The sequence below is a fragment of the Melanerpes formicivorus genome, unplaced genomic scaffold (assembly GCF_026170545.1).
Source record: "Melanerpes formicivorus ecotype bairdi unplaced genomic scaffold, bMelFor1.0.p_v2 SCAF_54, whole genome shotgun sequence".
Lineage (NCBI taxonomy): Eukaryota > Metazoa > Chordata > Aves > Piciformes > Picidae > Melanerpes > Melanerpes formicivorus.
Genome location: NW_027142406.1, coordinates 2,650,828 through 2,669,277, shown reverse-complemented (window position 1 = coordinate 2,669,277; position 18,450 = coordinate 2,650,828). Strand labels below are relative to the sequence as shown.

The window sequence follows — 18,450 nt, the reverse complement described above, 5'->3', positions numbered from 1 at the left end:
CAACTCCCTGAAAGGAGGTTGTAGCCAGGAAGGGGTTGGTCTCTTCTCCCAGGCAACCAGCATCAGAACAAGAGGACACAGTCTCAAGCTGCACCAGGGGAATTTTAGGCTTGAAATGTGAGGTCTCTTCCAACCCTGGTGATTCTGTGATTCTGTTATTAATTTATTTATTTGCACCCCCAACACCACCCCCCGCCCCAGGCTTTAACATTAAAACTACCACAGGATTGCTAAGTTTCCTCTCAGAGAAAATACTTTTGACAACATTATGCTGCAAATCATGGCTTGGTTTCTTTTTTTTTGTTCCCCAGGAAAGTGCCATGCACAGTATTTTTAATTCATTTTAGTAGAGGATTTCAGTAGTTTCAATATTTCAGCTTCAAGTTTCTCTTGCAGATGCAGCACATTGTGGTCTGAGTCATCATAAGTGCCCTCAGGAAACAGTTCATTCTTATCCCAGACAATTTAAGCCTCATTAACTAGCAATATTCTGCCGATGGTATGAAAGCTAAGAGGCAGCATTTTAACTTCAGTGGGGCAATGAATGTAGCTTCACTTTAGGGAGATGTTTACTTCAACTCATCTGAATAAATATTACTACAGAAGTAGTAGAGTGATAGAATTGTCAGGGTTGGAAGGGACCTCAAGGATCAGCTAGTTCCAACCCCCCCGCCATGGGCAGGGACACCTCACACTAGAGCAGGCTGCTCAGGGCCACATCCAGCCTGGCCTTCAAAACCTCCAGGGATGAGGCTTCCACCACCTGGGCAACCTGTGCCAGTCTCTCACCATTCTCATGGTGAAGAATTTCTTCCTAACATCCAATCTGAATCTACCTATTTCTATTTTTGTTCCATTCCCCCTAGTCCTCCATCTGACACCCTAAGAAGTCCCTCCCCAGCTTTCTTGTAGCCCCCCTAAGATACTGGAAGGCCACAATAAAGTCTCCTTGGAGCCTTCTCTTCTCCAGACTGAATAGCCCCAACTGCCTCAGTCTGTCCTCATAGTAGAGGAGCTGCAGCCCTCTGATCATCCTAGTACACTCTCTAGTACATGATTCTGTCGCCTAAATTCAGTGTCTAGTGTAATTAAAGATGTCTTGGGATGGCTGTGTAGCGCAGTTACAATGCTGATAAATGAGACTTAACAAGAAGGATGCACACTTCAGGGGAATTAGCTGGAGGTCAGGTAAATAAGAGACATTTTTGTTTAGGAACCTTTGCTGAAGGGCCTTTCATGCCAGAAATGGGTTCACTTTAAAGTTAGTGAAAAATCTGGTCAACAAAGTTTTCTCTTTCTAATGTATAAGGTACAAAATAGACAACACAGTCCCTAAAAGTGTATTTTTGCTCCTTCTTGTCTGCTTTGGCTGCAGACATCTCTAGTTATCTTAGGTGGATCTATATATTATGTGTTGGGAGAGGAACAATAAAAAGGTTGCTTAACCTTGCTCTTCTTTTACCTTGTTGGTCTTGACTACTTTTGCTGTACTGTGTCTAGTGAGAAGTGCTTTACTTCTGAGGAGGTTGCACGTTGCTCTCTTTGGTGCCTGGTTTGTGTCCCAGCAGTTCAGAACATGAGCACAACCATTCCAGATCTAGTGGCACTTAAAAGTCTACTTGTTTTTGTAATGTAATGTAAGAACACAGTAGCTCACATTACCTCAGAAACCACTGCATGATACACTCTGTGTTCAAGTAAATGGACACAACACTTCTTTGAGATCCACCTAGGTGGGGGTGTGCAAATAGATCTCATAGAATCATAGAATGGTCTGGGTTGGGAAGGACCCCCAAAGGTCATCTAGCCCAATTCCCCCTGCAGTCATCAGGGACATCCTCCACTAGATCAGGTTGCCCGGAGCCCTCTCGAGCCTCACTTTGAATATCTCCAAGGATGGTGCCTCAACTACCTCCCTGGGCTACCTGCTCCAGTGTTCCACTACCCTCATGGTAAATAGCTTCTTCCTAACATCCAATCTAAATCTGCTCTTCTCTAATTTGAAGCCATTGCCCCTTGTCCTGTCCTTGTCCTTGTCCTGTCACTGCAGTCCTCTTGAGCACTCCTAGGCAGGTTCAGAAAGATGTAGATGGACAGACACTCATGGATCTCTCTCAGTGTGTTCAAGTATCTCTTGAAGACCTTTCTAGTGCGAAGGCTGATGTTACCCAAGGTATTTGACCTTGTCAGATTGAATGTTTAAGACTGAGAAGCAGCAGGGGGACCAAAAACCTGAGTCAAAATTTCATTTGTATCCCTTTGTTATTCATACACATGAGTGAAATATGGTCAAAAGTCTACACCACGGTCACACAGACCTCCAGATTTCCCTGTGTGAGCTCAATATTAAAGATGCTGTCTTTACAAGTGTGATAGGTTAACACCCATCCTGGAAGCAGGGAGGGGAGGGCTTGTAAGAGCACTGCTCTCTCTGCAGGGGTTTTTTCCCCTGGGAAACTAAGTTGGTCTGTTCCACTCCCCTCCCTGCCCAGCAAGGCTATAGAAAGGAGGATACTGCAGCCATTAGCTGTCTTGGGCCCTGCCTTTGCCTGGACAAGGACTGCTGGTGGGTCTCTGCTCCTCTGCCAAGTGGTTGGCCCTGATCCTTCTCCCTGCTGCCTCTGCGCCTCTTCAGAGAGACTGGTTTTGTATTCTTGGGGTTTTTTTTTTTTTCTTCCCTTCCATCCATCCTTGTTCCTTGCCCTTGAGAACCTTACCTGTTCTATTTATATATATATATATATACATATATATGTACACACACACACACACACACACACACACACACACACACACACACACATATTGTTTAAAGAAAATTCTTTACCTTTCTACTTCCAAGCTGACTCCAAATTATTTCTTGGTGGATTTGCTCCTTCCTTTTCTTTTTTTCTCCCTCTCTGTTGAGAAGGAGGAGGGGGGGAGTGGGGGAGGGATTCTCAGCCTTGCCCCCATCTGAGCTCTTAAGTCCCAGTTAAGGCTCAAAGCACCACAAGAAGTGTGAGTGCGCCATCGTATAAAGAAATTTTATCCTTGCAAAACCAATATAGGGAGTAACATTTTGCCCCAGTTCAGCTTCTTTCCATACTTTACATCTTTTCTTCTTGTAGAATCATAGAATTGTCAGGATTGGAAGGGACCTCAAGGATCATCTAGTTCAAACCCCCCTGCCATGGGCAGGGACACCTCACACTACATCAGGTTGCTCACAGCCACATCCAGCCTGGCCTTAAAAACCTCCAGGGATGAGGCTTCCACCACCTCCCTGGGCAACCTGTACTTGCTTGTTCTTCAAGTCTAGTTCATTTGTTGTCATTATTCTCAGTTCTAATGAGTTTGCCTTGTCACACCATGATCTTTTCCCTCTTATTATCATGTATGAAATGCACTGTTTGCTTCTCTTACCTACTTGAAAATGCAGGAAAGAGTTGCATAGGAATTAACTCATTATTTATTTTTATTTTTTAAATTATCACAATATCACCAAGGTTGGAAGAGACCTCAAAGATCATCAAGTCCAACCTGTCACCACAGACCTCATGACTAGACCATGGCACCAAGTGCCACATCCAATCCCCTCCTGAACACCTCCAGGGATGGGGACTCAACCACCTCCCTGGGCAGCACATTCCAATGGCCAATTACTCTCTCAGTGAAGAACTTTCTCCTCACCTCAAGCCTAAACTTCCCCTGGCGCAGCTTGAGACTGTGTCCTCTTGTTCTGGTGCTGGTTGCCTGGGAGAAGAGACCAACCCCCACCTGGCTACAACCACCTTTAAGGTAGTTGTAGAGAGCAATGAGGTCACCCCTGAGCCTCCTCTTCTCCAGCCTTCTTATTTTTGTGTCTGTGTGCAAAAACCCAGCTTAGTGCAGGTCAGAATCTCAAGGAGACAAAAGCATTTCAAAGGTATGAGAACTGGAGTGATGCAGAAGTTGTAAAAAAGGGGGCCTACAAGAAAGCTGGGGAGGGACTTTTTAGGGTGCCAGGTAATGATAGGACTAGGGGGAATGGAACAAAAATAGGAATGGGTGGATTCAGATTGGATGTTAGGAAGAAATTCTTCACCCTGAGGATGGTGAGACACTGGCACAGGCTGTCCAGGGAGGTGGTGGAAGCCTCATCCCTGGAGGTTTTTAAGCCCATGCTGGATGTGGCTCTGAGCAAGCTGATGTAGTGTGAGGTGTCCCTGCCCATGTCAGGGGGGTTGGAACTAGCTGATCTTTGAGGTCCCTTCCAACCCTGATAATTCTATGATTCTATAATAGAGAGTGTTGAAATCTCAGTAAGAGAAGGAAGAGGCAGAAGGATGCATTTCATCCACCAGTCTGAATGAAATATATTGAACAGGAGGGGCGTCACAAGATTGTTTGGCACTCAGAGTGTAGAAGTGGTATCAGTGTACATGTGTTATGGACTAAGTCCTTGGATCATCTTTACAGTTTTGTGCTAGCCTTAGTGCACATGGGTAATTCTCATTAACAATAATCAAAGTTACATGCTCCAATTAAATCTTTCATATGGCACGGATTAGACACCACATGTTATACGACCGAAAAAGCTTCTTTCAACTGTACCAGGCCTATAAATGACAGTTAATCACAATAGTTCATTAAGGTTCTGGGGAATGCTGATTAAGTAGGAGTCGATGTGGTAGACATATCTGAGCTAGCTTCAAAGAAGCTTTGTCCTATCCTCATGCTGTCTAGCTGTGACAGCGTGGAGCTCAGGCCGGGCCACCACGTGCACGGGGTGCTGTTTGCTGCATATGTGCTGGCTGTTGCACTGCTGTGGCTGATCTTCCAACAAGAGCAGCACTTCTAATCTTTTTGGGTGGTGTCTGTTCTGCACAAAGTAGTCTGTGCACTGAATATTGTTTTGCCTGCGTTCTAAACCGTCACTGTATGTGGTCTTCCTTGCAGCCCCAATATTCAGTCTGGTGCCTTTTGTATTATTTGTCAAATGTATGTATATATTTTTAAGTGCATGAATGGCTTTAACTGGGGCTCATAAGGCAAACCCTTTCATTATTATTTTTTTTTTTTCTGAGATAGAAGCTTCTTTTTAATAGCATTTTTCAAAGTATGAAGTTTGTACAGAATCACAGAATGTTAAGGGTTCAAAGGGACCTCGAAAGCTCATCCAGTCCAACCCCCCTGCCAAAGCAGGAGCACTTAGAGCAGAGCACACAGGAACACATCCAGGTGGGTTTTGAATATTTCCAGAGAAGGAGACTCTACAACCTGCCCTGGGCAGCCTGTTCCAGTGTTCCATCACTCTCACAGGGAAAAAAATGTTTCTTCCTGTTTCCATGGAACTTCCTATGCCTCAGCTTCCAACATTGCTCCTTGAGCTGTCACTGGGCATCACCCAAGGGAGCCTGGCTCCAGCCTCTGGGCAGTCACCCTTTACATCTTTATAAACATGAATGAGGTCAGCCCTTAGTCTCCCCCTCTCCAAGCCACAGAGCTCTCAGGTCCCTCAGTCTCTCCTCATAAGGAAGATATTCCACTCCCTTCATCATTTTCATGGCTCTATGCTGGACTCTCTCAAGCAGTTCCCTGAGGTCCTTCTTGAACTGAGGGGCCCAGAACTGGGCACAATATTCCAGATGCAGCCTTAGCAGGGCAGAGTAGGGGGAAGAGAACCTCTCTGACCTATTAGCCACAGCCCTTCTAATGCACCCCAGAACAGTGTTGGCCTTCTAGGCCGCAAGAGCATATTTTGTCTTTGTATCATAGTCATGAGCATTCTTATTGTAACTGCCCCTGAGACCGCAGAATGGGGAAATTCACAGTTTACCTACAAAATGTCCTACACAAGGATGAAATCTTGATGACTTTCTGAATCCTGAATTGTTTTGCACCTCAGGAAAACTTTCTAACTCAGAGGTGAACAGATTTTTCTGTTGTTTGCCATATGTGAGGCCTAAATGTGGAACGAATGGGTCTCTTCTCCCAGGCAACCAGCAACAGAAGAAGAGGACACAGTCTCAAGCTGCACCAGGTTTAGGCTGGATGTTAGGAAGAAGTTCTTCACAGAAAGAGAGATTGGCCATTGGAATGTGCTGCCCAGGCAGGTGGTGGAGTCACCATCACTGGAGGTGTTTAGGAAGAGACTGGATGAGGCACTTGGTGCCATGGTTTAGTTGATGAGATGGTGTTGGGTGATAGGTTGGACTCGATGATCTTGAAGGTGTTTTCCAACCTGGTTAATTCTATTCTATTCTATTCTATTCTATTCTATTCTATTCTATTCTATTCTATTCTATTCTATTCTATTCTATTCTATTCTATTCTATTCTATTCTATTCTATTCTATTCTATTCTATATTTCAGAGCTGCTACATTAAGCCTTTCACTACCAAAGGCCAACTTGCATTTTATTAGACATATCTGCAAATGTTTTGCTGCAGCTCTTTCATATGTACCTGAATTCAGTCCAAACCAGGTGATCTTCCCATGTTCATTAGGTCCAATGGTTCTCATATAATGGTCAAAAATTACACCAAGAAGTATTACACAGTATCAGAGTACATTAGAGGAGCCCTCAGAGATCATTGGGTCCAACCCCCCTGCCAAAAGCAGGATCTCCTAGGGTAGTCCAAACAGTATTCTGCAGAGGGACAGGCTGGACAGATGGGCAGAGTCCAAGGGCATGAGATTTAACACATCCAAGTGCCAGGTTCTACACATTGGCCACAACAACCCCAGGCAGTGCTACAGGCTGGGGTCAGAATAGCTGGAGAGCAGCCAGGCAGAAAGGGACCTGGGGGTAGTGGTTGATAGTAGGCTGAACATGAGCCAGCAATGTTCACCATGCCACCAATGGCATCCTGGCTTGTATCAGGAATAGTGTGGCCAGCAGGAGCAGGGAACTCATTATGACCCTGTACTCAGCACTGGTTAGGCCACACCTTGAGTCCTGTGTCCAGTTCTGGGCCCCTCAGTGTAGGAAAGATGTTGAGATGTTGGAATATGTCCAGAGAAGGGCAAGGAGGCTGGGGAAGAGTTTGGAGCAGAGCCCTATGAGGAGAGGCTGAGGGAGCTGGGGTTGCTTAGCCTGGAGAAGAGGAGGCTCAGAGGAGACCTTCTTGCAGTCTACAAGTACCTGAAGGGAGGTTGTAGCCAGGTGGGGGTTGGTCTCTTCTCCCAGGCAATCAGCACCAGAACAAGAGGACATAGTCTCAAGATGCGCCTTGAGGGCAGATTTAGGCTGGATGTTAGGAAGTTCTTCACAGAAGGAGAGATTGGCCATTGGAATGTGCTGCCCAGGGAGGTGGTGGAGTCACCATCACTGGAGGTGTTTAGGAGACTGGATGGGGTGCTTGGTGCCATGGTTTAGTTGATTAGATGGTGTTGGGTGATAGGTTGGACTCAATGGTCTCAAAGGTCTTTTCCCACTTGGTTAATTCAAAAATTCAAATTCAAAATTCTGTCCAGATATAAAGGAAAAAAAATCCAAGGAGAGCAGAGAAGTCTTGGAACAAGTTGCCTATAGAATTTATTGATCTCTGGAGCTACTCAAAACTTAAAGGATAAGGCGTGAGTAACCTGATCTAAATCCAAACTCCAAACCTTAGCTGTGAGAAAAGGTTTGGAATAATAATCCCAAAGGTCTTTTTAGGTGTAAATTATTCTGATAATTTATGAATCTGCAAATTTGGTAACTGCAGGCAAATCTGCCCATACTTTGAGTGTTCTTATAGCCCCTCTCCAGGAAAAAAAAGTACTGTATCATATGATAGGCCAAATAAAGATTGCTGATGGACTAGGAACAGCCAATGCAGCATGAGTTGTAAACTAGCAGTTTTAAGCAGATTAACAGCTACCACATTTAATCTGCCTTAAATAGCTTCTTGGGAAAACACATTTCACGTTCTCTGGCTGTGTAAAGATTGTTTGTTGCTTCACCCAAAGAGAGGAATGACAAAAATTTAGCAAATCACTCTTTTTTTTGACATTCATGTTTTCTATAATTAGGCAAACTCTTAACTGTTTGGTTAGTGCCCCTCTTGTCTGCCCTGCAATGCCCAGGAACATCCTGACAACAGAGTTAACGTGCAGCTTCCAGTGATTTACTAAAGTAATTATAATCTCAGTATCACAGTGAAGAATCACAGAACATTAGAGGTTGGAAGGGACCTCCAGAGATCATCCAGTCCAACCCTGCCAGAGCAGGATCAGCTAGGGTAGCCCATGCAGGAATGCATCCAGGTGGGTTCGGAAAATCTCCAGGGAAGGAGACTCCACAGCCTCTCTGGGCAGCCTGCTCCAGTGCTCTGTCACCCTCACTGTAAAGCAGTTTCTTCTCATGGTGAGGTGAAATCTTCTGTGTTCAAGCTTGTACCTATTGTCCCTTGTCTTATTACTGTGCAGCACTGAAAAAAGCTTGGCCCTCTCTACTTGACACCCACCCCTCAGATATTGATAGATCTTGATCAGATCCCCTCTCAGTCTTCTTTTCTCAAGACTAAACAGCTCTAGGGCTCTCAGTCTCTCTTCATAGGGGAGATCCTCAAGTCCCCTAATTGTCCTTGTGGCTCTCCCTTAGACTCTCTCCAGCAGGTCCTTGTCTCTCGTGAACTGGGGAGCCCAAAACTGGGCACGGTGGCATGTAGCATAATGCAGCATGATGTTTGTTATGTAATAAGAACAACAAAAATAACTTATTACTTCATATCCAGAGGTCTTGAAAGAGTTAAGCTTTTTATTTCCCATTTGAAGTACAAAACCTGTACATACACTCAAAGAGAAGCTGTGTGTGCTCATATGTGTGTCTGCTGGAAACAAGGCTCCAGTCTGGAGAGGCAGGTGACTCGAATAGTGTCGGTTAAGGCATTTGGTAATGAGAGAGCCAAAGCTTTGTGATAGTAAAACTGCCAGAAAATTTGAGTTTATGTGATTTCTTCAGGTGCTCTTTTAAGAAGGCTAAAACTCCAGAAGTTGAAACTTTAGTAGCAAAACAAAACAAAAAAAAAATCAAAACCCCAATGACACCAAGTGGGATGACCAATTACCTCAGCTAATTTTCCTCTGCAGTGTCAAGCAGAAGGTCATATGCCGAAGAAATGATATCATAACCATGTTAACAGCCATAACTCTCTAGTTATGGTCTTGTCCAAGCTATGAAATTCTGCTTTTTATGATTTTATATATTTTTTTTCTATTGGGAAGGCTCTGTGTGTGTGTGTGTGTGTGTGTGTGTATAAAACATACAGTAGGTAAATATATTGAAGGGCTCTGGTAATTTCACGGTAACCACAAGAGCAGAGCTCAAGTTGTTTGTGATGTTAACAGAAACCAGAGATGTGCTGCATGTATAGCCTCATTCACAGCCTCTGAATTACCTTTTATATAGTTCATGGATCATACAAGAGTTTAAGAGGAAAAATATTTTCTTTAAATTCATGTACATAATGTCCCTTTTCCTCCCAACATACCAGAAGGCAGCCCAGATAATTTTGCCTTATTGTACGACATTACGGTATTTATTTTGAACACAGGCGTATATTCTGCCCCTGTATTTCACTACAAGATATTTGTGTGGCTAAGATAAGAAAAGCTAGTGTCAAAAGGGTGAAGTCACCTCCACCAACTAAGATGAATAGAGAACAGATATGATTGATACACCCTTTGAAAAGCATAACTGTCTCACGAGGGACGAGGCAAAACTGTCCTTGCATCTTGAGGCATTTCTGAAGTTGAGTTTGCTAATTTGGATTCCTTCCTCTCAGGAAGAAACCCAGGACATCCCTTTAAAAATTATAGGAATGAATAGCTTGCTCACATGTTTCTTAAGCACAACATTGGCATGAATTCTCTTCTCATTTGCACCTGTGAAGTCTCACTGAAGTTAAATTGAGAGAGATTTGCCTGGGATAAAAATATCAGGAAAATTGCTGGTGCTAAGCTTAGTTTAATGCAAAGCAAACTGCTAGAAATAGGGAAAAGTGATTCTCTGATACCTCCAAACCACACAGGTTATTGGGCTCTTACAAGCTGAGTCTCTGAACCTATAGAAGTCTTCCCATCATGAGTGTATTAAAGGCAAAGTCGTGTGTGTTCCTATTGAAACAGATTTCTTTTTCCTGTTGTGAAAGTTCTGGGTCTCAAAATTTGGCCTCTCTCTCTCTCATCTCTCTCTCTCTCTCCCTCTCTCTCTCTACCTCTCTCTCTCTTTCTCTCTACCTCTGTCTATCTCTCTATCTCTATCTCTATCTCTATCTCTATCTCTATCTCTATCTCTATCTCTATCTCTATCTCTATATCTCTATCATCTCTATCTCTATCTCTAGCTTTAACTCTATCTCTATATCTCATTCTCTCTCTCTGTATCTATCTCTACCTCTATATCATCTCTCTCTGTCATTATCTGTCTCTATCTCTATCTCTATCTCTATCTCTATCTCTATCTCTATCTCTATCTCTCTATATCTCTATATCTATATCATCTATATCTATATCTATATCTATATCTATATCTATATCTATATCTATATCTATATCTATATCTCTATATCTATCTTTATCACCTATACCTATACCTATATCTATATCATCGATATTCTGGTTTCTTCTTTAGTTGTATCAACTTCTTGTTTCTACTCAGTAAAGGAGTGATACAAGCAAAACAAACTGAAATGCAGCATGGTGGAAATGGGAATGAATGACTTGTTTTGTAGAAAAAAGGGAAAGAAAACCCCAACAATTGCTTAATCTGTCATCTCTGCTGGAGGAAAGGTCTATGTAACTAGGAAATGAAATGAAATGTGGTACAATTAGGAGTTTCTGGCATTCCTGAACAAAAGTAATAAAAAGACAGTGATTTTTGTATGGATGACTGGGTTTCTGATTTTTCCCAGCTCATGACTGAAACAGAATGTGTACAACTTCAACTTCAGCTTCAAAAGTCGGGATATTATCTGAACCTCACAGACTTTCAGCTGCTGTGTTTACTGCTCTCCTCTCTGCTCTAATCACATGCTATGGGGCTCCAAACTCATTAAGTCTGAGAAGTCAGTAAGCCTCATGGGTCTTAGTGGATGACTTAGCCCACCATACTTTCCAGCTCTTTCAGGGCCCCTTGTTTCCTTCTTGTCCCATTCTGTAAATCTGTACTAGAATGTGAGAAACCTTCCAGACAATAGGACACTCAGAAATCCCTGAGTCCTGAGCCATCAGAGAGGTACTGCTCTCTTTGGGAAGGTTCTTCTCTCTATTCTGGAATGTTCTGTGCAGCTGAATGCCACAGAATTTGGTAATCAAGTGAGTGATTCATATAGGTTCAGATAAGTATCATAGTATCAGTCAGGGTTGGAAGGGACCACAAGGATCATCTAGTTCCAACCCCCAAGTAATGTCTTCTAATTCCCAGAAAAACAAAAAGCAACACCACACCTGTTTTCTGAAGATTAAAATAATAGCTTGTCTGATTATAAGTCAAAACTTGCTCAAGTGGGTTAATTGAGACTTAATAAGGCATCTGAGGATCATGCCAAGCCACAGAGGGTCTTTCATGGGCTGATGTTTGAGAGTCTTCTGAAAACTGCTGAAGGGAGGAGGGGAAGGATGTGGACTGGAAAGTTCTGAAACTCTCACTGGAGTCTCTTTCCTCCTGTAGATCTCAGGAGGTCCACAAGAAGGAGGGAAAATCCTCGATATCCTTCCTCAGGCACCCTATTCACTCCATTACCTCTCAGCAGACCACCTAAGATATGCAGGAGCAGATACCTGAGGTGTGCCCAACCAGCTGTGCATATGCATGTGTGCTGCAAGGCAAGCTGCATTCCCATGAGTGGCTCTGAAACTGTGTGTGCATGCTTGTACATATGCATGTCTGTGTGAGCAAGGAGTTGGGCAGACCAAGAGCCTGGGGACATGTGTTGCTACTGTGGCTTTCATAGAATCAACCAGGTTGGAAAAGACCTCAGAGATCAGCAAGTCCAACCTATTGCCTAATACCTGACACCTTCTGACAACTAAACCATGGCTTCAAGTGCCACGTCCAATCCCTTTCTGAACACCTCCAGGGATGGTGACTCCACCACCTCCCTGGGCAGCACATTCCAATGGCTAATTACTCTTTCTGTGATGAACTTTCTCCTCACCTTGAGCCTAAACCTTCCCTGGTGCAGCTTGAGACAGAACAAGAGGACACAGTCTCAAGCTACAGCAGGGGAAGGTTAGGCTGGATGTTAGGAAGAAGTTCTTCACAGAGAGATTGGCCATTGGAATGTGCTGCCCAGGGAGGTGATGGAGTGACCATCACTGGAGGTGTTTAGGAAGAGACTGGATGAAGCGCTTAGTGCCACGATTGAGTTGATGGTGTTGGGTGATAGGTTGGACTTGGTGATGTCAAAGGTCTTTTCCAACCTGGTTAATTCTATTCTATTCTATTCTATTCTATTCTATTCTATTCTATTCTATTCTATTCTATTCTATTCTATTCTATTCTATTCTATTCTATTCTATTCTATTCTATTCTATTCTATTCTATTCTATTCTATTCTATTCTTTCTCTTGTTCTGTTGCTGGTTGCCTGGGAGAAGAGACCAACTCCCACCTGTCTACAACCTCCCTTCAGGTAGCTGTAGACAGCAAGAAGGTCTCCTGAGCCTCCTCTTCACCAGGCTAAACAACCCCAGATCCTTCAGCCACTCCTCATAGGGCTTGTGCTTGAGACTTCTCCCCAGCCTCATTGCCCTTCTCTGGACACATTCAAGTGTCTCAATGTCCTTCTTAAACTGAGGGGCTCAGAAATGGACACAGAACTCAAGGTGTCGCTTAACCAGTGCTGAGTATAATTTGGGCCAAGGAGTCCAAATTAGTTTGTCAGCTCTTGATGCTCTCTGCTAAGGCAGCTGTTCAAAATGTTAACTTTTAAAATGGGACTCCTTATCTGCACTCAGCTAGACGAGTTCAGTGAACCATAATTTATCTCTTTAGCTTGCTGGTGGTTTGGTGGGTATGTGTTGTTGCAAAGTGATAGGACAATGGGAAAAGAAAAGAAAAACAACTCAGCATTAGAAACATGTTTTGGTTCTCTGTGTGTGTGCATGCATGTCTGTGGCTGTCATAATTCACTACTTCCCCTGACCTCCACTTGGGAAGGAAAAAACCCCATCATTCACTCAGAGAGATAGTCTGCCTATCTTAAAGCCAAAATTCCTTTGTCTGTGGATTTGGAATGTGAAGGAAAAATGAAGTTTGAAGTGGGAATTCACTTTGCAGTGCTAACTGAAGAGTAATTGTGATTGCTCCAAGGTATAGCAGAGAACAAAGACATGTGGACTCAATCCCAGTGCATCAGAGCAGTGATATACTGAGCAGATGACAGATTTTTCAGGATGAAGTCAAATTTAGCAGAGGAAAACACAAAGAAAATGGATATAGTTACTGGCTAAGAAGTTCTGTACTGTGAATGAGGGCTATAAATATCTTGTATCATGATAGTTGTGTGTGTGTGTGTGTATGTATTTAATCAGCATTCAGAACAGAGATATAAGTGAAGGAGAAATATAAAGCTGTGTATTGTATAACGGTGAGTGCAAGTGTGAAGTGACTTGAGAAAGTTAGACTGTCAGAAATTATATCCACACAGTCCTGATAGAGAGAGTTTAAAAAGACAGGAGGACAGCTGCTGAGTGTGAGGTTTGATTAAAGCAGAGTGAATAGAGGAGGAACGAAAGAATGCACAGCCCGAGATAATGGCAGGAGCTGACTTGTGGTAGGCCTTGAAAATCGCTCTGTCTATTCAGCTGGTAACAAAGGAGTGAAAAATGCCTGTCCACGAATAGCATCTATACATAGATGGTAGGAGAAGGCCCAAGACTCAGAATGAAGCTTTAAGTGACTGCCAAGCACAGAGGACATTGCACATCAAAGCTTGACTACGTGGTTACTCCAGATCTTCCGCAGACATTGCTGGCAACCGCAAAATTTGTCTCCTAGTCTGTCATGTAACATTTTCCAGGGGTTGCACAGTGCAGCCAGTTAAGGCTGAGAGTGGAAAGAGAAATACCCTCAAGCATAATTTGGTACAAAACAAGTAATGAAAAGAATTTTTATCTTCAAATCATCCTTGAAACACCTTTAGAGCAAACTCTTGGATGTGTTATCAACCACTTAAAATCATCTTTGAAACACCTTTGGAGCAAACTCTTGGATCCATTATCAGCCACTTAAAATCATCTTTGAAGCACCTTTAGAGAAAACTCTTGGATGTGTTATCAGCCACTTAAAATCATCTTTGAAACACCTTTAGAGAAAACTCTTGGATGCGTTATCAGCCACGTTTGTCTTTGATGGATTTGTTTTAATGCAGTCGTGCTTCTCAGTATTTAATTTGGCAAATACTTGTCGGGCTTTGCTGCTTGAGAAAACTTGGTTTGTTTTGTCTGCCCTTTTATTCTGTTTCCTGCCCTTACAGTGAGAAAGAACTCTGATGGAGAGAATCTTTTATGGTGTAAACCAGCTGTGATACTGCACACACTTTCAACACCTTTTTTTTTTTTTTAAGCCACTTGTGTGCTTCCACTAATTTTACTGACTGGCTGGGCTGATGGTGCCCTGAGGGTCAATGGTAAACACTCAGAGCCACGGAGCAAATGGATGACAGAGCAAGGAATATGATTCAGCAGGCTTTGCTCTGAAGTGAACGATCTGCTCTTTTAACTCATGGAACATCTTTGAGATTGCAGGGAGCTAAGTGAAGTGCTTGCTGCTTGTTTTAGAGGAGAACTGAATCATAGAATCATAGATATTGGTTTAGAGGAGAACTGAATCACAGAATCATAGATATTGGTTTAGGGGAGAACTGAATCATAGAATCATAGATATTGTTTTAGAGAAGAATTGAATTATAGAATCATAGATATTGGTTTAGAGGAGAATTGAATTATAGAATCATAGATATTGGTTTAGAGAACTGAATCATAGAATCATAGATATTGTTTTAGAGGAGAATTGAATTATAGAATCATAGATACTGGTTTAGAGAACTGAATCATAGAATCATAGATATTGTTTTAGAGGAGAACTGAATCATAGAATCATAGATATTGTTTTAGAGGAGAACTGAATCATAGAATCATAGATATTGTTTTAGAGGAGAACTGAATCATAGAATCATAGATATTGTTTTAGAGGAGAATTGAATTATAGAATCATAGATATTGGTTTAGAGGAGAACTGAATCATAGAATCATAGATATTGTTTTAAAGGAGAACCGAATCATAGAATCACAGATAGAATAATGGATCTTGTTAAGTAAAGCAAACCAAACACTGCAGAAAACAAAAGATGAACTATCTAAATGTAAACTCCATTTATTTATTTATTTATTTGATATTTATGTTGTCTTTTCCAGATTCAGAACAATCTGTGGGCAGGGAACGCGGCGAGCGGTTCTGTGGTTACTTCATGCATGCTGCCACGGGAGACGTCCTCCTGCATGACGCCTTATTCCCATTCCCCTCGGACAGATTCTGGCTACACAGGCTTTTCAAACCACCAGAATCAGTTCAGCCACGTGCCCCTCAATAATTTTTTCACTGACTCTTTGCTTTCTGGGGCGACCAATGGACATGCTTTTGAAACCAAGCCGGAGTTTGAGAGGCGGTCCTCCAGCATTGCAGTTCTACGGATGAAAGCCAAAGAGCATGCTGCCAATATTTCCTGGGCCATGTAATATAGCAGTTCTCTGTCTTCATTTCCTCCTTTCTGTTGGTTTTGATTTTTTATTATAATTATTATTATTTTTTTTTAAATAGCAAACTGAAAACATTTTTATTTCCCATATTTAAAGGACACAACAGTAAGCTGCTATGTGTGGAATGCTAGAAATCACAATATACACAATGTCTGCTTAAACAAATGCAATATAATATTTAACAATAAACCAATAATAAACCAAATAGATTTTACCATGCATCGAGCTCATAAAGCCCTCTTTGTTATACTGGGTTATTTTTTTTGTTTGTTTATTTGTTTTTGGTGGTTTTTTTATCTATATATATATATATATTAAAAAAATATGTTTTGTTGTACCAATTGATGAAATACAGCTATAGAACCTGCAAAAAAGGAATAAAACTATCAAGCAAATATGTCTACTCCATCGATTTTTAAGCAGTGCTGTGTGTAAAAAAAGTAATGCTTTACAAAGGAGTACTTCAGGAGGGAGCAACTCCGTAAAGGGAAATAAATTTATTATACTGAAACTATGAAGTAAATCTCTAAGCAAACTTCACAGAAGAGGAAAAAAATAAATATATGATTGTTCATGCTGTAGGTGGAATTGGCAGACCTAACTCTCTCAGCAATGTGCTGCTGCTCTGAACCAGCTCTGTTTTGCTAATTGTATGTTGAGCTTGTTGGAGTCGCAGCACCGCACCACCAACCTAATGAGAATAGAAGTTATTCCTTTGTTTTATGGAGCTGAGTGAGTTCCTCTTAAAGATAATGAGTTTTTTTTGGTCAAACGTTTCACTAAAAGCAGGATCCACAGTGTTTCTAGTTTTCAGACATGCACAGGGTGTGTAAGTCAACCACTATTTAAATTTAAGGGGTGATTTAATTGATGTTTATAAAGATGTAAAGGGTGAGTGCCAAGAGGCTGGAGCCAGGCTCTGCTGGGTGATGCCTAATGACAGCACAAGGGGCAGTGGGTGGAAGCTGAGGCATAGGAAGTTCCATGGAAACAGGAGGAAACATTTTTTCCCTGTGAGGGTGATAGAACACCGGAACAGGCTGCCCAGGGGGTTTGTGGAGTCTCCTTCTCTGGAGATATTCAAAACCCACCTGGATATGTTCCTGTGTGATCTGCCCTAGGTGATCCGGCTCTGGCAGGGGGGTTGGACTAGATGATTTTTCGAGGTCCCTTCCACCTCCTAAAGTTCTGTGATTCCATCTTTAAGGTGGTAGATAGCATATCTTGAAACTTAAGTGTCTAGAAGAGAGCTTGGAATAGGACTGCAAAATTTTCAGCAGAATCCAGATTCATTAAAAAATGCAACAGCAAAGTCTTGCTTCCAATCCAGTCTTACTAATTGTTTTTGTTACACTGGTGAAATTAAAAGGAGTCCAGCAAAGGTTAATGGTTTCAATCTGTAACTGATCTCAAGGTGTTTTAAGAGTACATTTAATTTAGTTTTAATCACAATTTGTTAATACTTGGCTTGTTTGTTGGAGTTTTTCCCCCCTTTATTTTTCTTCCCTTTTCTTCCTCCCCCCTCCCCGAGTGTAAGACTGGTTTGGTCACTTTAAAGTTGATAGGAATTTTCTTTTTTTCATCTGCAGTGGCAGCAGGATTTGGCTCTCAGCTCCCAGCCTATCACAAAGGAATTAAAATGTCAGCAGACTTTCTGACATTTCTGGTGGAAAAAAAAAATAGAGGAGAAGAAAAATACTTTACATCTGGAGAATTGCTATCTGCTTTGATTTACTTCTCCTCCCTTTCCCCTGTCACATTCCAAGCTCCTTCAGATGAGTGAAATGTCAGCCTCTTTGAAAGCAACAGTCAGTCTTTCAGGTTCATAAAGGCAAAATAAATTAATTGAAATAAAGAAGGACTTGCATGGCTGTGATTAGAACAGGATACAAGTCTCTGGGCACCCTCTGCTCCTTTTTGCTTTTCTCTCTGGCCATTAGTTAGGAGCAGAGAGCGGATGTGGGGAGAAAGCAAGATCAGGGAAGCACATATTCATCACAGCAACTGCAAAACTAGCAGCACTCTCAAAAACAAGTCCACAGGAACCCCCAAACTGCCTCTTTCCCACTCAGGAGGCTAAACCTGAAAACAAAAATAGGAGATGGGGTCTATTCCGTAATCTTTCAGCGGGAAAAAACCCAAACAACTTTGAAACCATTGGGAGCAGCTGAAAATGGGAATTTTACAGCAGATTCCAGCTGATTGAAAGGAAGGTTGCCTTATTTGCCTCTAGTAATAAACTCAGAGTTTAACACATGCATGTGCTCCAATTTGTGGTTTCCTACTTTTATTCTCCTTCTGCAAATTAACTTCAACTTTGGCCTAATGAACTGGGCAAGGGTATCCCAGCTCAAATGCATCTTTGCCTTTTTTTATAGTCTGTTTAGGCAGCAGTAACGTGAGACTTATGATTTAAAGGGGAGAAAAAAAAGAGCTTTATTAGTGCAAGTAAAGGTATTAGTTTCATACAGGCATTTGTGCCACATGTAAAAGGATGAAAGTGTTGGAAATGCAAGTTTTGTGAGTTTTTTTTTCAGCAGGTCAAGCTGTTTTCAGTTCAGGTCATGTTGTTGTTGTTGTTGTTGTTTTCAGTTTCCACATAATCTTTACTTAAATTTTTTTTCCTGGATATAGCATTTAGAAGGTGCCAAAGCATTTTAGTCTTTTCCAGACAATTTTTTTTTTAGCAGACTATCAGTGGATACAGAAGCAAAAGGTTATCTGGCAACAAACTTTAAGC

General features: G+C 42.1%; 1 protein-coding gene across 2 annotated transcripts in view; it reads left to right on the top strand.

Moving 5' to 3' along the window:
* ALX1 (ALX homeobox 1) overlaps positions 1 to 15,988 on the top strand; it is a 29,239-nt gene extending 13,251 nt beyond the window's left edge. For both annotated transcript variants that reach the window (XM_068160940.1, XM_068160939.1), the window contains one exon: positions 15,369 to 15,988. In XM_068160940.1, coding sequence (XP_068017041.1) covers positions 15,369 to 15,689 — 321 coding nt within the window. In that variant the 3' untranslated portion in view covers positions 15,690 to 15,988. The remainder of the gene's footprint in view (positions 1 to 15,368) is intronic.
* The last annotated feature ends 2,462 nt before the right edge of the window (positions 15,989 to 18,450 follow it).